Genomic DNA, 23015 nt, shown 5'->3' on the forward strand with positions numbered 1-23015 from the left:
TTGATGTAATTTTTATAATATTTCACCCAAGAAAAGTGATGAGAATTTACTTCGTAAGAAATGTCAAAATTTTTACGTCCTAATGAATAGTTTTATTATTAGCATTATTTATTTACAGGTTTCTTGTACAAAATAATATTATTAGTAACAACAGTTGTATAAACTACCGAAATCTGGAAGAATTGTTATCATATACTTATAAAATACGACACAAAAAAATTTTAAGTGGACACTTGACGTTTGATTTTTTTTTTGAATAAATGAAAATATTTTACATTTTCAAAGAAGTGTCAATGGCATTACTTCTTCGAAAAAACCTTTGGATTATTTTTTTTCACGAGGGGTGTCTATTCAGGTTTGTGTAGAAATAAAAAAATCAGTTAATTTTCTTATGAATATATTTTTTTTACATTTGTTTGCCGAATGGGAAAATTTTTACACATTTTTTTTGTTAAAGTTAGCTATTCTGGGAAAACTTGTAACAATATTATCATGTAATATATATGAATAATAAGATACATTATCTGATAAACAGAAAACAATCGCAAAATAAACAATTTCTTTGTTTTTAAACGGATGTTTGACCAAAAGGCAGGAGAGTAATTTGCGCGCGGTTTTTTTCAAAAAAGCTTGGAATTTCCGGGCATACAACAGGTTAATTACCGTAATTTGGATGCATATGTAGACGCTCCTGTGAGTAACTTATCAAAAACTTACGTAAGTTGTAAATTTCACTTACGAGTGTAAAGCCTTTTTAATGAGTTTTTTTTTTCCGATATTAATTTATCGATCGCCATTCATGCTCATACAAAAGTCAACAAGATTATCCTACGGATATTGCTTAGTTATCGACATGGTCATGCTAGGCTAAGAAAAACGAGCGTGCAGGTATACAACTTACCGCTGTAGAAGCAGTCCGTGAGCAGCGTGGCCAGCAACGCCATGTTGGGCACGCAAGAGTGGCAAAGCGCGGCCAGCAGATCGCATGCCGCCGCCACCGAGCCCGGTGTTGCGCACAGGGCCGTCGGCATACCGCTGCCGGCCGTGGCCGCGTTGCCACGCCGCATCTGCAGCTGAGCCCACGAACACGGCCAGAGGAACTCCGTCACGAGCTCCTGGAATTGAAGAGAGATTTTCGCTGATTAAAACAGAAAAACATATAGATATTTACAGAAAGCGGGGTCTGTCAAAATATAGAAAATATTGTTCAGTTCAGATAGAAGCTAGCCACAAAAACTCATACTGAGGTTAAAACACTTTTGTCTAAAGATCAAATAGTGAAATATCCACAGCCCCTAGAATATTTATTACTTCACTTCAAAAAATTATAAATAATATTTTGATATAACTTTAAAGTTGATGTGTAAGTTTTTAGAGATATTTGTGTTTTTTCAGGTCCGGCTGTTTTCTGTAGAATACATATTAACCTGTTAACCGGGGAATTCCGTTTTGAATTACGCAGCATATAACGGGCGCAAACTCCTTCACTAGGACGTATCAATACGTCACACCCGGAGGACGTAATTTAATATTATTATATTTTTTCATTTATGCATTATAAAAATGAAAACATCAAATTAAAAAAATAGAAACTTTACAAACAATTATAAAGATTACAAAAAATATAAAAAAGGTTATAATTACAGAACAATAAACAAAAGCACACAGATAAAAGAGAAACAGTGAGTTTAAAAAATTAAAATATGTAAAAATTAAAAACTCAATTTCCGTGTGATATGCTCGGAAATATACGTCCCGCCCGTTCCAGGGCGCAACATATATTTCAAGGACGTATTCATATGTCCTACCCGTACCCGATACTGTTTACTTTATACGTCCCGCCCGGTTAACAGGTTAAAGAATGTAAGCTCAACTATATCAATCTCCCTCCAACATACGTTCCTGCATTCCCCCATCCAACCTATTACCCAAATACCTGTCCCTGTGCGACAGTGTGGACAATTGTTGCAACAATTTATTTTTACATCGTCGGTCTGTTAAGAAAACCTGCGCAGTATAAACGTTAAGTGATCTTCAGTGCGATTAATTCGAATCTGTTACAGAAGCTTGTGCAGCTATGACCACGCAGTGTCCCTCAACTCCGTAATATCAATCAAAAAGACCGAGGGTAGGTCAGAATCCTTTCAAAACCATTTCCAACTGTTAACCACAGTCCTTTCTTTTTTTTCTATTATGAACGGTCAATTTGTTGTTGATCACAACTTATTTTCTACGTTTGTTATTTGCCTTTTTATTTGTTACTAACAAATTGGTTTATGAATAGGTTGTCGAACTGAACTCTATCGTACTGTGTTGTTCATTTCCCCACCATGGGGGCGGATAGACCCTGTTCCTGCATCCAGTAAGGTGACATTAATCCGGTGCGGCTATCCCACGAACCACGGGTGTCTCCCCCGGCATCATGAGCGGGCCAGGGGAATGTTTGCGCGAGCCCGGTCCCCTTCCGTCCTGCCTCCGGTGACCTGAGGCTCACTTCATTCCCTAGGGTCTTTGGGAGTATCTCCCCCCCCCCCCCCCCCCTCCCCCCATTTACATTTCTTCGAGGGTACTCTCGGAAAACTGGCTAAGGGATGCGGGTGCTTGGGATCGTTGTGGCCAGGCCGCTTGCCACGCTCATTCTTGCCGGGACTGCCCCGTGATAGTGGGGTAAACTGCCCTCGATACGCGGCTTGTATATTTTTATGTTACTAACAATCATGCATGCAGGGACATTGGAGGGTCTAGAATCGTTTTAAAATAAATTTAGCTTCTTTTTACAAAGAGTCCTGACGTGTGCGGCTAAGGAGGTTAAACAATCAGTTTCCTCACACAGCCGCCGGGAAAGGGTGGGTCCCCTCCAATGTTAACCACAGTTACCCCAATAGTTTCGTCAAACATTGATTACAGTCCACCATAAAAGCACCAACTGATTCGCGTACAATATTGCGACTACAGCCACATTATTCTTCACGATCAACAAATATTTCGATGAAATCAGCCTAGCTGGTTTTAGTTGAACATAGAATTGACCTAACTCTGTCGGATGACAACAATATCTTATTTTTGCCAAAATTGTGGACTGGCTGCTTTTTGTATAACTACGTTCAGTTTAAAGTCATCTGTCAGGCTGGTAGGATGGTTTTACACTTGTGACTTTAAAAATTAAAATTGACTATAATGTTTGTGGCTAGTAATGTCCTTACCAGGATAGAAGGGTTAACGATTGTGGTGGGGCTTGTCAAAGAGCGTTATGAAGTACAGGATAGTGAATTAACTCACGTGTATTAAGTTATGCTCCTTTTCAGGATTAGATCCATACTCGAACTTGACTTCCGGTGTAGACAGAGCAAAGTTTTCTTTGGTCAAACTGAGGTTTCCCTCCAACAATGTATCGTCCACCTGAAAGAGAGAAACAAGTTACAAATCAGTACAAGATTTGTATTTTTAAATCATCACGATAATAAGAAAATATTTTTAAAACCTGTTTAGGGTATTTTATGTAATGTTCATTTTTATATTCAATTTTTTTAATATTAATATTATTTAGAAATATCAAAACAAGTCGCGGTTTGGTAATGTATGCTAAATGAAATGGTTTGTTCTATAAATTATCAAAGGAGGGGGGCTGCTGTGCGTAGATGCAATTTGCAACAGTGTGTGGAACGTTGTTGGCTTTGTGCACACGGTTTCGTAATAATAATGGTTCATGTACCAAATTCCCTTACTGAACTGCAAAACAATGCAAACACGAACCAGAATAGACAATAATTTATTAAAGCGAAGACGGTATACGGATATTTCCAGTGAGCACCAAGGCCATGGCCCATTGTGTTATCTACCATTTCACCTCATTCCTTTGAGTTTGTATTAAGGTCCCATGAGGGTCCCTCCTTTCCCGCTTATGGATCCCCTGTAGCAGTAAGGGTTTTCCCATCAGAAGTCCCTCTTTATTTGGGTTCCCTGAAGACCCCATGAGGAGACAGTTTCTTTGCTCGAATGGTCAATTTTTGGTCCCACGAGTATCTACGCAAATAGAAGGTCCACCCCAGCAGAGCCCTGAGTGCTCGGGTAAGGTCTAAGTACTCCCGAGACGCGACCCTGTATCTCGGAGGCACCATTCGTAACACTGTTCTCCAGAGTCATTCAGTCTGAGCACGGTAGCTCGCACCTTGGCTTAGGATGGCTATTGTAGGTCATGTTTCCACTCCCTGAGCGATGGGTTCGCCACACTCCCTAAGTCAAGAAAAGACATAGTGTAAGAAAGGTTTTAGGTGGTACGCCTGCTTTTTGAATGTGTAAGAGCGAGATGACAGATAGAGGTATAAAAGATGACGGATGCATCTGCTCGCTCTCTTTTCCAAACCGACAGCTCAGAAGATAGAAGTAGTCAATCTGTACTAAATTGTTAAATAAACATTATATTCGACACGCGTTCTATTATTAAGTACCACCAAGTCTGTAAATAACACATAGTAAATGTAAAATGACCTGCTGTCCCAGAGAGGCAGTCTCTCTAGCCTGCCGCAGCCACCTGACTTGGCGCGGCAGCAGCGTGCGTGCAGCCGTCTCGCCTGCCGCCGCCAGCAGCCGGCACATGAGCTGGTAATACTGCTGGGCCTGGCGCGAGTGGCGGCGGGCCGAGCCGCCTGCGTGCGTCAGTAGGCTTTGAAGCACAGGAGCGGCACCGGCCCCCCCGCCCCAAGAGCACATCCACAGGAGCTGCTCGCAGCAGCACACTCGAACCTGTAATCACATATTTTATCTGTCAAATTCACTTTTGATTTAATTTATTTAATCCCTTGGGTCTCTTTGTGTCTTTCAGTACACAGAACACTGGCAGCAGTAGAATATTCTTATGTAATTTATGGCACAAGCTAGGATACAAAGTTATAAAAGTCGTTCTATCTCCTTTTGTATTACTGTGAGATATACGAAAGTGGCAATACCGTGCTTTGTATTTACATTTAAAAATGTACAGTAGACATTTCAAAATAATTATAATATACTCTAAAGAACATGTTGCAAAAGATTTGTCAAAGTTTGTGAATTTTATTTTTATATGAAAAGAAAAAGAAGTAAAGTGACAATAACCTATATCAGGTGTGGCGAACCTAGGGCACGCGTGCCCGAGGTGGCACGTTTGATCATTTGGATGGCACACTAACGATTTCCAAGTTCAATTTTTTTTTTTTTTAATTTGTAAGTTTAAAAATTTTTTTTTTTGATTTGACCAGTTGTTCAAAAATATCTGAACAATCGTTCATATTCTTCTTTTCTTTTCAAATTTAACAGTCATTCTGTTGATTTTTTTCAAACCAGAATTGGGTTGTTTCAACTCAAATTTAACTTACGTTACATTTGAAAATTTCATTCAATGTTCCCCGCCGAAACTGACAATTTTTCCAGAGAAATCGATAGGTATATTTCTTTTACGCTTGCGGATAAAACAAACGAAAAATTTTAGAATTGTTAAATGAGGTAAACTCAGTATATAAGGGCTTACTTATGTACAACAATGTGCGATGGTTAGTCGTGGAAAAGTTCTTCAAAGATTCGTTGAGTGTTTGGAAGAAGTTAGACTTTTTTTAATAAATGAGAATCTCATTGAAAAATATAATGAGTTACTAGACCTCGAATGGCTTTCAAAATTAATGTTTTTTACTGATTTTTGCTTACATTTAAATGAATTAAATATTAAATTGCAAGGCGTTAACAAAACAATTATTGTTATGTTTGATTTAATCAAAGCATTTCAAGTTAAATTACAAATTTTTGATCGTGACGTTGTATCTAACACCTTAAAATATTTCCCAAATACAAAAAACTTTTTGCAGAAGAAAAGCCAGATCAAATCAAATTAACACAAGAATTTTCTGTAATTATTCAATCGATAATCAACGAGTTTTCTTCAAGATTCAAACAATTCAGGAGATTTGAAAAGATATCAAAATTTATTTTATATCCAGACACACTATCAGCAGATGACCTCAATTTGGAGATTTTCGAGTGGCTAAATCTAGAAGATTTTGAAATGCAATTTATCGAATTCCAATCGAGTTCGCTATGGAAACGAAAATTTGTTGATTTGAGAAATGATTTGGAAATAATTGAAAGCGATCGATTAACGAACATAAATAATAAAAATGCAGAAGAAGAAATAATGAGAACTCGGAAAGCCATTCCAAAAATCTTTAGCGATTTAAAAAAACTTGCGAGAGCAATATTATCAATTTTTTCTTCTACATATGCTTGTGAGTCATTATTTACAGAAATAAATTTCATAAAATGTGATTCAAAAACGAGAATGACTGATGAATCCAGTTGGTCGTGTGTATTACTAAAAGTGACGAAATATGATCCAGATATTAAGAATTTGTCATCGAATGTACAACAGCAAAAATCTCATTGATAAATAACTAATATTTACATTTATTGATTATGACTTTATTTTTATGAAACTCTATTGTAATTTTTAAGCTTATGAATAAAATTAAAAAAAAAAACTTTCTTTATTTTATCTATTTGGTTAATTTTTTTTACAGCTTGGGCACGCCACACAATCTAGAAATAATATTTGAGGAATTTTGGCACGCGGGCCCAAAAAGGTTCGCCACACCTGACCTATATAATACATTGATGTAATTAAATATGTTTTTAGTTTCATATCAATTGGTATTTTATGAGAAAAAAATAATTGGTAAGCGACAAAACAATCATACAAAAATTCCTCTTTTTTTAACAGAAATTTTAATATTTTTAATTGCATTTGTTCATTTATGATATTATAATCTAAAAGAGTCTTTCATCTTCTTTCAAAAATAGTATTCAATTTTGGGATACATTCAAAAACAGCAAATCCATTTGAAAATTAATGTCAAACGGGAATATTTCTAAATATATAGATAATGAATCGGATCTTTTAAGGTAACTTGACAAAATCTCAAAAGACACCAGGGTTTAAATGAATCAGCTCCATGAAATATACTATGTCATCTTTGGGAATGCTGTGTGGCGGGTTTTATCAATGAAAGAAAGTAGTGAACCTGGGTCTTGAAGAGACTCATGTTGTAGGAGGGAGGAAACACAGATGCCGGCAAATTGCGAGTCATACAACAATGTTTACAAAAGTAGGGCGTGTTTGGCATGTTTCCCTGTGTACCGGTGCCGAAGGGATCAATGACTATGTCCAAAGCTGGACTCAGAAGGCTCAACAAATAAGACATTATTTGTTTCTTCTTCTTGGGTGCACAATCAATTCACGGCAGATTCTGGTGTGCAAGTATTGTTTACCTGAGCATTGGGGCACATGATGACCAGCTGCATCATGAGGTCTTGCCACCAGATCTCTCGCAGCAGCTGCGTAATCTGACCTCCGTTGAGGGCCACGCACAGGGTCACAACCTCCAGGGCCTCGCGCACCACTGGAAATGAGAAAAAACAATTCAGGTAAGAACAGAGTGACATGGGAAAGCACTTTACCATCAGGATAATAATAGAATAGATATAATAATAATAATAATAGATACTTTAATAGTACACAACTGCTGACCCTGTACAAATCGCAAGTGCGCCCTACTGTCGAATTTGGCAGCCATCTCTGGTCCGGAGCCCCTAAATACCTGAAAAAAAACCCTTGACTCTGTGCAGAAACGGGCGGTCCGTTTGATAGATTCCCCAATCTTAACAAACGGACTGCAATCTTTAGAGCACAGGCGTCAGGTAGGTATGCTGTCCTTGTTCTATCGGTATTACAATGGAAGATGCTCTGAGGAACTAGCGTCAGTGATCCCTTCAGCACCGGTGCGTAGTCGGGATACACGCCAAACGCGCGCCCAACATTTGTACACAGTTGACATTTGTCACATGAGAACGGGTCGCTTCTACGATTCGTTCTTAAGTTCAACAGCTCGGCTGTGGAACGAACTGCCGGCCTCTGTGTTTCCTCCCTCTTACAACATGGGACTCTTCAAGACCCATGTTCACTCCTTCCTCTCCACAAAAAGACCCCTCCACACAGCATCCCCAAAGATGACATAGGCCCTGAGGGAAACTATTTTCTTCAGGGCCTCCTGTGTGGAGTTAATATAAAAAAAAAAAGAATTTTACCTACCGATAAAATTTATATTTTGTATCGGCGCCTGGAATCCATTTTTGCTTGCCTTTTATTGCCTTTCTAGTGGCTACACTGAAGTGACACGCATTTCAGGTCATGTGATGTTCATGTTCATATGATGCAGTTTTTTACGCTGTGCTTAAAAATCTATTTTCATTAAGTCAAAGACTTATAGCTTTACAATCAGGACAACAATATATTACATTTAATAATCAAGATAAACGTTTCGATAAGTGATACACGAGCAAGCAAACAAGGTGAAGAACCTGTGCAAGTTAAGTTGTAAATGCCTTTGGTTATAGATAGCAGCGTTTGGAGCCGCGTACAAATATCAGCAATACAATATGCAATGCATCAAATTACCATAGTGTGTACGTCGCTCTGCGCACAAACTGTACACCGAACAAGCATTGTCAGTTTTTCGGACGAACACAGAAGGATCAGAGTGTATGTAAATGCTTAAAAATTAGCATTTTTAATATTTTGGATAGTACAGGGTTTTCCAATAAGAGGTGTTATTTTGAATAGCCCGCTATTTCGGTAGATCTTACTTTTGAAGCTGTAATTTTTTGACATTTGACAAGTAGAAACTACGCCATTAATAAAAATGGAATGATACACGCTTCAACAACGCATTGAAATTATTAAAATTCACTTGAGTGAATCAAATGCAAATCATCTTGAGTGATGAGGCCCATTTCCACCTCGGTGGCTTCGTCAACAAGCAAAATTGTCGCATCTGGGGCTCGGAAAACCTAAGAGTTATTGTTGAAAAGCCTCTCTATCCTCAATGTGTGACTGTTTGGTTCGGTTTATGGTCCGGCGGAGTGATTGGACCTTACTTTTTCGAAAATGAGGCTGGAGCAACAGTTACAGTGAATGGATTGCGATATCGAGAGATGATTAATGATTTTTTATGGCCGGAATTGGATGGTATTGATCTGGACAACGTTTACTTTCAACAAGACGGCGGCTACGTGCCACACAAGCAACGAAACCATTGATCTTTTACGATTAAATATCAAAATAACACCTCTTATTGGAAAACCCTGTATGTGTGGATTCTCATTTGGTGCATGCAATGCGCATATGCAAGCATTGCTCAATTGCCAATCTTTGTGGCATTGCATGTTGTGTTGCTAATATCTGTACGCAGCTTGGGAAGTTTTCTCCTAGAGGCACTATATTTTTTTTCACTATATTTTAAGTTGCTAGGTAGCAAGGACTGGCTACAGAATCAAGTGAAGCAATTGAAATTTGAGGGGGAGCTATGTGGCAGAGCGTTTACACTGGAACCAGGGGTGATGGATTCAAAACCATCTGTAGATGTTGAATGTGAGAAACAAACAAGTAAAATTATCATAATTATTTTTATTTAAGCTGCTCTATTACAACAGCAGCGCAGATAATAAGAATAACCTCATTGAATTTAATGATTGATGTCTGATTATCTCTAAAAGGGATCGAAATGTCAACCTGGTCACCTTCATTGGAAGCAATCTTCCCAATAAGCCTTGCTCGGTTTAACCTTAAGTGACCAGCTCAGGTACTGAAGCCAGAGTTATCCTCTCAGAAGCTGGGTGTACTGTACAGAGCCTGCAGATACTTTGTTACATAGTAAACAACTGACGATACTGTACAAATCTTTAACTCTGTATAGAAACAGGCTGTTCAACCTCGTACTTTCAAACTGAATCAATAAGTTTTATTAGAGAACACTGTACTTACATGCCACGACGTCCGTGTTCAGATGTCTGTGTATGGGCTGTGCGTGTGGGGTGGGAGGCGACGCCGCCAGGGCGTGCTGCGCCACAGCGCGGATGATGGCTTGCCCGGGTTGGCGGCGTAGTAATAATGGCGCAGCCAATGTCGCGGCACCCGGTGCTGCATTTATATACTGAAAAAAAGGTTAATATACAACATTAGGTTACAAGTTACTCGTACAATAACCCGCACATTGATAATCCAATTAGAATCGAAATGTAGCTTTAACCCTAACCACTCCATTATTTTTTAATATTTTTTGCCAGCCAACTCCAATTAAAATAATCGCAAATTATTAATTTATTGATAGGCAGTTACAAAAAAAATCGTTAAAAATTCATTCGATATGATTTATTCTTCAAATAAAAAACAGTTTACAGAAAACATTATGGACTACATAATTATATTTTAGTATATTAAGGTACTTTTTAAAACATTCTCCAGGATGGAGACCAGGTTTTCTGGAACAGGTCTCACAAAACCACACTGTTTCGCGTCTTCCTTCTGTGCTGTTAACACTATCATCATCAGGATCTTCAAAATCACAAGCAACAGGCTCGTACTCACTTCGAGACACTTTCATAAGATTCATCTTCCGAAAACACTTAGCATTCAGATGCCATTTCACGCCAAATTCCCGCCATTTTAGGGTTTTGTGAATTAGCAAAGGTTATTTTATAGTAAAATAAAAACAGAAAACAGTCAAAATCTTATGAAAACGTGAATTCACAAGAAACAACGTCACGTGTCAAGTTTTGCGCACGAAAATACACCGAGCCACGTCTTATCTTGTCGGCTGACAACTGAGTTGTAGCGTACAAATAGTGATGTCGGCTGGCACCCGACAAATGAGTGGTAAGGGTTAAATGGCTTCAGTCAATATTCAATATTTATTATTTTCATGAGATTTTATTACTGTGCATTGGACAAAAACAAAGTCAATATTTCCAATGTCGAATGAGCGGGTGACAGATACACACGTTCCCCATGCGGTGACCAAGTTTTCCACCAGTAGATAACGCAAGACATTTTTTATGGCCCAAACTATATATCGGCACGCCACACTCAAAGGTCATTAAGTGTGTCGACATATTGCCTCTAAAGGGTTAAGCGTTACATAAATATTTACAAATCCATAGGAAGGGAGCAACAAAGAATATTATCTAAAAGAGAAGGTGAATTTTTCCAAGGGTCAAAATACAGGGTGCGGCAGAGAGGACGGACAGTTTTAAAAAAATCATAAAATAGTTAATTTTTTACTCAAAAACAAATTAATTGATGGAATCAGGTTAGCGAGGAAATAGCATTTGAGACAGTCAAGTGTGGAAAATCACATCAGGCATGTGGTGGCCGAAATCGTTGATGCAGTGCTGGAGGCGTTCTTGGAAGTTCGCGTAGACTCTCTCCAACATCGCTCTCTCAACTTGGGCGACTTCCACGCGAATTGCGTCCTTCAATTCGTCCACACTTCGGGGCTTGTTCTCGTATACTCTAGCCTTGAGGTGTCCCCATGTCCCCATTTTCAGGAGTTCGAACTGTTTGCGGAGCTCCTCTTGGTCTTCTGTTGATCACTTCACCACGCCTGCGAAGTGATTCAACCCAACGAAGGATGGTGTTTCGAGAGGGAACAGCTCTATTCCAATGAATGTTGAAATGGCGACGAAACTCACGCTGTACGACAGTGAATGACTCATTATTTCGGACGAAATAATCATAGGCGAAAACGCGGTGCTCCACCGCCCACGGCTCCATGACGACAACTGGTAAAACAATGCTAGAAACTAACGAGTCAAGCGGCACCACCCCCCACCTCTCTCGTAGACGGAAGGGGAGAATACTACCCATCTCAAAAACGTCCATCCTCTCTGCCGCACCCTGTATATTCAATTATATGATATAGATGTATTCATTTATTTATGAATGATATTCAGCAAATAAATTGATTATCTAATAATTAATTTTTAACAGATCGATTGTTTACCTCATCGGCCATAGGTTGCGCCAATTTCTCGGCGACAGCTTTCACCATCAACTCACAGTTGTGGTTGGGCAGGACTTGCAAGGCTTCACTCAGGATATCCAGTTTGTCCATGACTCTACGAAGTACAAAACACATGTGATATTATGTAAACTTGGCACAGGGCAGTTGGAGAGTTAGAGCCCTGCAGACGACTGACTTTAACTGCGGAGACAGTTGCTTTGCAACAGTCGTGGGCATAAAAATCTTTTACGGTATGTGGAGTTGCCATGGAGGTGCGCACACGAAAGACTTTTTAGCAGCCGCAACTTTTTCCAAAGCTCAAACATCATATTAAATCTCCGGGGACTGTTCTTAATTCTAGTACTAAGTACCAACTATCGGAAATAGTTGCCGGAACTAAAGTCTCTCGTATGCGGGCGTCCTTATAACTGCCACCTGATGTGACATATGTCATGTAGATGTTGGGAGTGGAAAGCACCAATAGCTGTTGTCAATGTTCGAATTATTAGACAATAATTTCGTAAGCCATCATAGAGGATATATTCATGAAATAATCGGTTGAATCTACATACAGTGACATTAGGGCAAGAGATTCTGATTTTCTCCTCTATACAGTTTTCAAAGCATTAAGGTGAATATTAAGGCACATACACGTGCGCGAGCGCCGAGCAGTCATAAAAATTGACACGCACATGTTCTTGAAAAACAGTCCATAGGTAAAAAACGCATTAAAATGTTTTTAAAGGAATAAAATACAATTAAATCAAAAATACATGCGAAATTCACAATATTGAACATAATACAAATAATGTCAGCCATCTTAAATTGTGCATAGAACACATCCTTTTTTCATACTGAATATATACGATGACCCACATGGAAATGGGAAAAAAAAAGGATTGTGTAAAACACCCATAATATATTTAGTCAATGGATTGGTTTAAATATAGCTTACCTAGAGTCAGGACCAACGGGAGATTCTGCGGCAATGAGTACTTGAAGATGTCCCAAAGTGGTTAGCACCAGTTTAATTAATTTTAATATGTATAAGTTTCCACTCCTGTAACAAGCAAATAAAAATTCTGTGAGATCAGCGAGAACAATTCAGTTAAGACAGATAGAGTGAATACAAGATGATTTTGGATTGAGACGGATCGAGGACAAGACAGTTGGAGGGAAAGATGAATTCAGGCCAAGACAATTTAGGGATCGAGGACAAGACAGTAGGAGGGAAAGATGAATTCAGGCCAAGACAATTTAGGGATCGAGGACAAGACAGTTGGAGGGAAAGATGAATTCAGGCCAAGACAATTTAGGGATCGAGGACAAGACAGTTGGAGGGAAAGATGAATTCAGGCCAAGACAATTTAGGGATCGAGGACAAGACAGTTGGAGGGAAAGATGAATTCAGGCCAAGACAATTTAGGATTATGATGGATTGAAGATAAGACAGTGTAAGGTTAAGATATATTGAAGACAACATAGTTTGGGATTATTTTTTATTTTATTTTATTTGGTTTTATGCCCAGCCGGGCGTTAAAACTAAACTGATAAGCTAAATATGAAACAATATTAGTAAAATATGTAACAGTAACATAAAATAATATAGAAACAATACTACATAAAAGACAAATCAATAAAGTAAATTACCAACGCTACTCTAATTTGTAGGATTCAACAAAATGCTGGTATAGATTACGCTTAATTCTATAAATGGAGTTATATATCAATAGTACCCCCAAACTCGTTGCCCAGATGATGCATCCTATTGATTGGCGAGTGTGTCTTTTAGTTGGTTGTGTATGTATTGCATAAGAATGTTACATTTTGACTTGAGTTCCTAGTCGGCACATGAAATTTAATAGTGGCGACGATGGTAGGACTGTCAATTAAGTTGTTAATGACTCTGCATAACACAACCAGGTCTGACATAATTCTTCTGTCAGACAGCGTTATTAGATGCAATTGATTCATCAAACTGACATAATTAATTTATTCAATTGGAATTATGAGCTTCGAATTAATGTAAATTTCTGATGGATTTGGGATAAGACAGTTTGATGTTACGATAGTTTGAGTTTAGGTGGATTTATAATAATTGATAATTTAGAAAAAGAAAATTTAAAATAAGTAGATTGACGATTAGACCTTTGAGGTTTATTGAGAATAAGGAAGTGTGAGGTTGAGTTAGATTTTGGACAAGATGAATTTAGTTTTGGATTAATACATATTGATAAAGTTAGTCTCAGATTTGAAAGGCTTATTTGACAGTTGATTACCAAAGCCTATAGACACTCTGAGGTTATGTTGATGGAAGGTAAGACAGTATGAGGTTGAGGATTGAGACAGTTGGTTACCTAAGTGTATAGGGTGCCCCTCCCTGCAGGAAGGCGGGGGCACCCACGGAATCCAGGAACAGCGCCGAGTGCTGCACGCAGGCCAGCTGCGTGGGCCGCAGGCGCTCCTGCAGGGGATCTGCCGCAGGCATAACCATGCTGTACAAAACCTGCAAACAACACACATTCAGAATCGAAAAGTTGCTTGTAACTACTTATTTAATTTACAAACAAACCATAGGAGCTGTGTGACATTTAGGGCGGCTTGCACCAACTATCGCAAATTTTATCTTAAATTTTATTTAACTAAACGAATTTAAGACCCTAAATACATTTAACTTAAATGCGTTTAGTTGCGTCCTGCACCACGCAGTTGGGTGGCGATTTTAGTTAAACGTCATTAACGCGTCGGTAAAACAGTTACAGCGTGGTTGCCGCCATTAACGCGTAAATAAAACAGCTACGATGTTTCATTTTACTTGAAGTGTCAAAATATTTTGTGATTGTGTGTGTAGTTTAATAGTGTGTTCATTTATTTTATGAAGAAAAAGTTAAAGCAAATAGACATAATGATGAAATAAGACAAAAAGAGCTTCTGTTGTTGGAATTAAAAATAAAACAATTATCCGAGTAATTTTGTTTTTTTATTTCTTTTACATATTATATTGTTTTAAAGTATTATAAGAATGCTGAAGGTATGATTAGAAGTTTACAAAGTACTCCTCGATAAGGAGTGTTAGCTCCAAGTTACGAGCACCTCGCTGATGTTTTTACTGGTGTTGAATTGAGGTTCAATTTCTTGCACTAATAATGATTTCGTTTCTTTACTGAGACGAAATCTTCTTTGAAACTTCTTGGCACTGAGTGTTTCAAATAAATTTGTTCTTGTGTTTACTTCTCTGACTATAAACGGTCTACTTAAAGGTCTGCCATCTAACGTTTTTTTTTTCAACTAGTGCTTATTTCGTGAATGGTAACACTTAGCTCATGTCTGATAATTAGTGTTATCCTTGCGCTGAACGAATATGGTTGTGTATACGCTTTAACAACGCTGGGAAATATTGCGACATTACTTTGAAAATCATGGTAATGTTGCAGAATGTGTGCGAAGATTGCGTACGGATTTTGGAAGAAGAGAAGCACCGTCAGCTCCGTATGTTCGTTATCTTGTGAAAAAAGTGAAAGAAACTGGCATCCTCATCGATAAACCAAAGTGTGAAAAGACAAAAACAGTGCGTACACCCGAGAATATTGCTGATGTTGCAGAAAGTGTGCGTGAAGCGCCATCAACATCAATTCACCGTCGTTCTCAACAATTGAACGAATTTTTGTTCACAAAAATTGAAGAGGAGGATATTGGTAACATTTGGTTTCAACAGGACGGCGCTACGTACCACACAGCCGAAGCTACACTCGATGTTTTTATAGCATTTTCAAAAAAAAAAAAGTTATTTGGCGGACCCTTTATAAGTATAATTTATTTATAATTTCCATAATATTATAATTTCTATAATATAATTTCTTCATCATCGTGAGAAAACAAATCCCAAATGTTCATGGTGAATACAAATTAAAATGAGATAGATTTTAACCACAATCAGAAATCAAAGGAATAAACTAAAAAAAATTGACATTACTGCTTTATGAGTAGGGCTAAACACGTTTAACTCGGTAAAACAGCCCCTTTTGGGTATTTAACTTTGACAGTTCTTTGAATGCATTTAACGAATTAAATTTTGAGGTGCAAGACGCCAAGTCGACTTAAATCAAATAATGTGTTTAAAATGATATTTAAACCAAATTTAACTTATGGTGCAAGCCGCCCTTAAAACAGTCTAGGCGCGTCCATAGATGAGCGCTTTCAGGCTGATATGGTTAATAAAGAATACAAACGGTTTGGATAAAACTTACCTCAACATTATAAGCTACATTTGGTGGAGGAGGTCCATACAGCATCTGCCGCAATATGGATTCATCCTCACTGACTAGAGCCGCAGACAATTTCTCCATCTGAAAATCAAGTGAGAGATGCATACGGATTATAATGGGAAAGGTAAAAATATAATCATATTGAAGCAATGTGCAGGGATTTATGTGAAGATTCTGGCTTGGAGCCAGTGTGATTATGGCACCCTATTCGAGAAGTTTGTGTAGTGAATGGAGAATAAGGATCTTTGTTTTATTGGCAGACTGCAGTTGTTTCGGGCTGCAGTCTGCAGGGTGAAAGTTGATAAAAAGACAACCTCTGATAGGCGAGGCCAAAAGAAGAAGAAAAAGGTATAAAATTATGACAAAATAAGATACGATGCTTTTGGATAGTATGGATTGTGATGTAACACAACCCAGAAATGCAATGTTCATATTGTGAAATGCACCTGGCCAATTTCAAATAGATTATCAAATATTACAAAATAAAAGTAATACAATTATTTCAGTTTTTACTTTTTTTTTCCTAAAAATAGATTTAGATTTGAAATAATACAATCCACTAAGCGTAACTGATGAGGTTAATTCCTGTTTTCACTTGACCATTTCGAATTTTGTTTGTCAGTAAATTTGTTTGTTACGTTTCCGGATCAAGGTGGTAGAGCTGTTTTAATGATTTAAATTTTTTTTTCATATATGAAATCTTTGTGTTTATTTGGAGTTCTCATTCATATTTTTTCAATATTATGGTGCCTGCCTGCCTGAAGAATGTTTGAAAAAAGAATTGTCATGTATAATTCGTTATCTATCTATGTAAATAAAAATGTTTGTTTGTTCAAAATCTTAAATCTCCGAAAGTTCTTCGCCGATTGCTTTGGAATTTTGACACTATGTTTCATTTGAATATGTGTGTGTTTTTATATACATATATCATATGTGACCAGTGACAGGTAAAAACATGCTTTTTTAAAAACAGCACCGTCTGTTGGACAAACATTTTTTTTTTTTTTTTAAACAGATCCATCTGTTGAATGTAAAAGCAACACGCGCTATTGTTTCTCTATCTGCACATACTGACTGAGGCCACAGCAATGCGTGGCGGGGTTCAAATAAAATAAATGTTACATAAAATTCAAGGTTTATAATCAAGTAGGTAGGTATTTAAGCACCTACTCACAAATCTTTTGATTTATAAACAAAGAGAAATTAGAAATATACTTTTTTGGATGCGAGGTCTACTGTTCACAGAATTACTAATCGGAATATTATTTATCTATACTTTTAGAAGTTAGTTAGAATGAAATCGAATCGAGATAGAATTTCAAGTGATTAAAATGATTTCGTACCAAACATAATAATAATATTATAATATCTTTATTGTGACAAATTTTCAAACTATAACTATAGAAATACATGAAAGACTGTTTTGTGTACATTGGTTTATAAATTAGATGAGTATATAATTTTATCAACGGAAAGTAATATTTAAATATTAGGTAAAATAAATGTAAATAATAGAAATGTTAATGTAGTTATATGTCAAGGTTTATCATAGCCCGCCTCACTAGGCTTAGCCTGTGTTGAGGCAGTTATCTACCAAGTTTATTTATAGTACTATAACGTACCTACAATTATATAAAAATAGGAACACTCAATAGTTAGGTAGCATCAATATCAATACATCATTTACCAAGTTCGTTTATAGTCCTAATAATATACCTACAATTATATGAAAATACATACAATAATTAGGTTGCATCAATAACTGCGAATTTGGATGAGTGCACCGGTAAAGGCCCTATCATTACATTTGATCCAAATTTTTACGCTATACTTGAAATGTTTTTGTGAATGACATGTTTTTATTTTATCAGGAAGAATGTTGTAAAGTCTTGTCGCAAGATATCTAAAGTTTCGTTGACCAAAAGTAGTGTGCATTACAGGAATTTGAAGTAAGTCTTTGTTATTGCTTCGAGTACAGCGAGTATTAGAAATGAGAAAAAACATGTGCGTTTCGTGGTCTAAATTATGTAGTGGAATTAACCATTGGTATTCTTTGTGAAAACAGAAGTATTTACCGTGTGCTGGTGCGCAGGTAAGATCTGTGTGAGCTGGTGGGCCGCGTCCCTCAAGAAGGTGTGGCCGTGGTCACTGCCGGTCTGCTCCAGTTCCAGGATGAAGGGGAGCTGCCATTCACCGCGGGAGAGGATCACCCCGGGGAGCGAGGACTCGGGCAAGGGAGGGGGAGCGGGGGAGCCCATGGAAGAGTCGCTGGAACTGTCATTGGACGATTGGCCAGCAACCCCGGCTGGACAGACCTGCAAACAATATTAACACAGTGATGTACACCTGCCCATTTACACTGTTTTTTATTGTAATATTTTGCCATATTTTAAATGAATTCCCTATAAATGAATATGGATATATACAGTGTCCGGAAAAAACTCCTGTACAAGAAGGGGAAACTGGTGAGTCTACATCTAGCATTTCAATATCTTCTTTTTAAAATTGTTTACGGTAACTTAAAAAAAATTTGTAACTGTATCTACAGTTTGACGCATTTTATGTCTTTGTGCGCCGATGCTAAATTTTCGCCGTGCGACATCTGATTCTATTTTCGTAATAACGTGTTTTGCAAAATTATGTTTTTGAATATTGTGCCTTCTTAACAGATAATGTTTATAAAAATAGTATACAAGCTCAAATCAAAAAAGTTATGCAAAAAAATCGATTCCAAATGATATGCAGATTCAACGGTTTCCAGCTTATAATTCTTATAGTTTCCAGACATTATTTACAGATTGTACAATAGAGCTATCAGCAGAATGCTTATAATGCAATCTTTTATAAACATGGAAAAATGAAAACATACCTTTCCAGTAATAATGCTTTTATCCCGAATGGGGATTTCCGATAATAGTTTTCTATCATGACTAGGATCCAGGATCTCTCCGCTCAAGCACAGCTCCAACTTCACACTGCCTCCTGATGCGCCCTTCAATCTAAAATATATACAAACAAATAAACAATATACATACTAGCTACAAATAGAAGTTCTGCCATCTATAATTTTTAAAGAGAACTGATAAAGTTTTTCATAAAATGTAATAGTAGGTACACCCTGTTGCGTGTCATATCTTGTGATTGTCCTGTTTTATATTTAAATTCAGTCAAGCCTAAACTCTTTCACTTTCTCATTTTATAATCTCGATGTGTAGAGCCTTTTACATTATCTTTTTCTGTCTGTGCCACCTTTTATGTTAAATATTTTTGTCTATGGCACGTCATAGTGTAATTTTGTCATGAATTTCGCGTCTATAATATCTTGTGTCTGTGGTCACATCAAATATTGTTTGTTTATAAATAGCTTGTTGTGATCCAGATACGATTCAATTCTACATTATCATTCATTCAACATTTATTATCAACCAACTCTCGCTTCTCTCTCTAAGTTTTAATGTCTACCCTCTTCTGTGTGACATATTAATACATATCAAGAAAAACACAAGTGTTTTACTCAGAAGCGAACCTCTCAATCTATCTCAACGGCAAGCCAATCTTTGGCGTGAAAACGAAAGAAGCCAACAAGCCGATCAGCCTTACAACCTGACTGGAGGCTTCTGGAGTCACGATCGAGGACGCTGCTCACACCCTTCAATTCAAAATACATACAAGTAAATAATCCACATACTAGCATAACTAATCCATATAATTTTCGAAGAGAACTCATTGAAGTTTTTCATAGTAGGTGCACCCTTCAATCTAAACACCTACAAACAAATAATCCATGTGCTAGCTACAAATTGAAGTGCCGCCATCTATAATTTTTTTTTCATATAATATTATAGTAGGTGCAATTTCTATAAAAGTAATGTATTTTCGATATCTGATTATTTTCGATTTGGTTAAAAATTGGTATGGACAAGGGGAGCGGGAGTTGAACTCGAATGATCAAAATATATAATTCAGAGGCCATCTTGAAATTATACAGATTTTCACGTCAAAAGTATTGGTATTAGCTTATCCCCGTTGTCTTTAATATTAATATTGACACTTGATGAAACAAAATAAAAACATGTTTGTACCTTCTGTGAATAGTGGTTCTCAGCATGTGCAAGGTCTCATTGGAATGTGTGTATAATTCCATATCGTCCAACTGCCTCTGGCCGGCCTGAAACCTCACCACGAGGCCGCAGTGGCGGCCTCGACCAGCCCTGGAAACAATACAACATCCATTTAGTAATATAACATAGTAAGTATTTTAAGATGTTGAAGAAATATATATAAATACAGGGTGTATCGGCACTAACCCGACAAACTTTAACCAGCTATTCCTTAGCACATTTGGAATAAAAAATGTTATGGGCACTTTGCTGTCCGGTAGCATTTTTTTTTCAATTAAAAACAAAAAAAATTAAAATTTCCACACTACATCACTGTCATTGGCATTGATTTTCGTGTTCAACAGCTGTTATAAGCAAGTATGTCAAAAAGCGTCTTCGCTCTTTCGCACACACTAAATAATAATAGTTAAAAATGAGACGAATGGTGCCGTGCCATTTCGTTGTGATTGTAAAAGTGCGCCAATATAGGTACACACGTACATTATTTAACGGAATTCGAATAAAATATTGCCAGATGGGTTTTCAAACTTTGACAAGGGATAAAACAGTGGTGACATGTGGTGAAAATATGAATAGTAAATTTTTTATTAAAAAAAAAACGTTACCGGACAGCAAAGTGCCCATAACATTTTTTACTCAAAATGTGCTAAGGAATAGCTGGTTAAAGTTTGTCGGGTACGTGCCGATACACCCTGTATAAAAACATAACTGTTAATGACAGGACTCTCCACAGTCATTTGAGATCAATCATCTTTTCTACTAGTAATATTATAAAAATACGCTGAAAACGTGACGTAATAAATATTTTAAGAAGACTTTGGTTAAAAACATGATCGTAAAAACTTTGAGGGAACTGATTGTTGGGTATTTTGGGGCTTGTGTACCATGTGATTTGCAACTCGCAAGCACGTGCAATCAAAACTGCATGTTTTTGGTGTAAATTTAGTTTTTTTTTCCATCCCGCAATCCTGCAAATCCCTCACATGAACATACTGCAAAATCTGCGGGATCAAACATTGCTAAGATCCCGCGGGATTGCAAACTCCGCATAATTTAATTGTTGCAGTCTGTAGTTGTAAAAATTCGACTCTCTGCAGCGGATCCCAAGATACTTTGGACCAGTTGTTTGCCAAACTGAGATACTTCCGGTCACAGGAGAAGCAGAGGAAGAACGTGATCAACCGATGTAGAGATATGGCATGGAGGCTACCATTTGAGCTACGATCAAACTATATGGACTATCAATAATCCGTGTAGTTTGATGTATAATAGAAACATAGGCGGGTTGCCAATGTGCGTAGATGCGATTTGCACTAGTACGGGTGAACGATGTTGGCGACACTGTTGTGCGCACGGTTATACACTAATAATGGTTCGCGGTATGTGCACTCTTGTCACAGTCAAGTGAACATTACAGCATATGGAGAACTGATGACTAACCTGTACAAAGGCAGTATAATTCTGTCAGCTGTGAATCTCCTGTCACATTCCTCCACGTATTCTGTCAGCACACGGAGAACGCGGCATAGCCTGATACAGCACATTGTGACCTCTGAAACAATAAAAATAAATATTTAATTAAGATAGACAATTACCATCCAGGACTTTTCTGTAGTCCTTATTAACATATACAAATCCGTTTTACATTATTTTGATGTATCGCATAAGATTTAGCCAGCGTTAGCAATGTAAGCGCCCGAAAAAAAAATTTATGCCTCATTACAAAACATCAACTTTTCTCTACTTTCTATAAATATACTATGCATGTATTTTATATATAAACCTTTCGGAAGAAATTCTCTAAGTGATAATGAAAACCCTAAAAAAATATTACGTAGTTTAGAAGAACTAACGCACAAACAGACAGACACAGATAGTGACTTTATTTTATACTATTTAGAAATTGCTCTCAAAAGCAATAAAAACACAGACACAAAATTTTAAACAGGTCTTTTACAAAATTTACCAATGTGCGTGTACAATTTCGTTAAGTATCGAAAATATTAATTGGTCACTAACGTTGCGGTGTGGCGGCAGCCTGAAGTGATGCCCTCGCCTGCTTGAGGCGTTCGCAGCAGTCGGAAGTGAACGCCTCGTGATGTGCTGCGGCTGCGAGACGGGCGCCGGGGCTCGAGCAGACCTCTCGCATCAACTCGATGCCTCGGAGAGCAATCTCATCGCGGCATTCGCAAATCACCTAGAAAGTGGATGATGTTAGACGATATTACACTTTTGTGTTGAACCAGTATTTGAACCTAATGGGATATCAACACTGATCCTGAAATTATATCAAATCCTGGCCAAAAATGATTCTAGAACGAAGAGATGCCTTAACCTTTTGAATGTCAGCGCAGAAATCCTTAAAATACCCTCAACTGTCGGCTGAGAATTTGCAGAACTTTGTGAAAATCACCTTAATTAGTTAAACACAAATATCGGAATAAAAACAATGATTTATATTTTTTTGCAATTGTTTTCTGTTTACCAGATAATGTATCGTATTATGTGTTCATATTTATTTCATCTTTATATCTTAAGGTTTCCCTAGAATAGCGAATATTATCTTTAAAAAAAATATATCTCCCACTTGGGAGCAGTCAAAAAAATATATAATCTGGTTTTATTATTTCTACATAAAACGAAAAATTAATTCTACTAAAAACAACAATCAAAAGGTGTTTTCAAATAAACAATGACCTAAAAAATAGTCCTTTGAAAATTCAAATATATTCATTTTTGGAATGCATTTTGACTTTCGTAGACAAATTATT

The 23015-nt window shown here is 37.3% G+C and overlaps 1 protein-coding gene across 4 annotated transcripts in view; it reads right to left on the bottom strand.

Moving 5' to 3' along the window:
• Nucleotides 1-23015, bottom strand: part of faf (ubiquitin carboxyl-terminal hydrolase-like faf) — a 97547-nt gene that overhangs the window by 44107 nt on the left and 30425 nt on the right. For all 4 annotated transcript variants that reach the window (XM_089647325.1, XM_089647322.1, XM_089647324.1 and 1 more), the window contains 14 exons: nucleotides 22264-22441; nucleotides 21685-21796; nucleotides 20206-20334; nucleotides 18993-19122; nucleotides 18199-18438; nucleotides 16106-16204; nucleotides 14216-14364; nucleotides 12814-12918; nucleotides 11859-11973; nucleotides 9842-10010; nucleotides 7291-7421; nucleotides 4489-4743; nucleotides 3280-3399; nucleotides 902-1115 (listed from right to left, as the gene is read on the bottom strand). In XM_089647325.1, coding sequence (XP_089503451.1) covers nucleotides 902-1115; nucleotides 3280-3399; nucleotides 4489-4743; nucleotides 7291-7421; nucleotides 9842-10010; nucleotides 11859-11973; nucleotides 12814-12918; nucleotides 14216-14364; nucleotides 16106-16204; nucleotides 18199-18438; nucleotides 18993-19122; nucleotides 20206-20334; nucleotides 21685-21796; nucleotides 22264-22441 — 2146 coding nt within the window. The remainder of the gene's footprint in view (nucleotides 1-901; nucleotides 1116-3279; nucleotides 3400-4488; nucleotides 4744-7290; nucleotides 7422-9841; nucleotides 10011-11858; nucleotides 11974-12813; nucleotides 12919-14215; nucleotides 14365-16105; nucleotides 16205-18198; nucleotides 18439-18992; nucleotides 19123-20205; nucleotides 20335-21684; nucleotides 21797-22263; nucleotides 22442-23015) is intronic.

This window comes from Hesperophylax consimilis, chromosome 26 (assembly GCF_061612785.1).
Source record: "Hesperophylax consimilis isolate HC1 chromosome 26, BYU_Hcon_1.0, whole genome shotgun sequence".
Taxonomy (NCBI): Eukaryota; Metazoa; Arthropoda; class Insecta; order Trichoptera; family Limnephilidae; genus Hesperophylax; species Hesperophylax consimilis.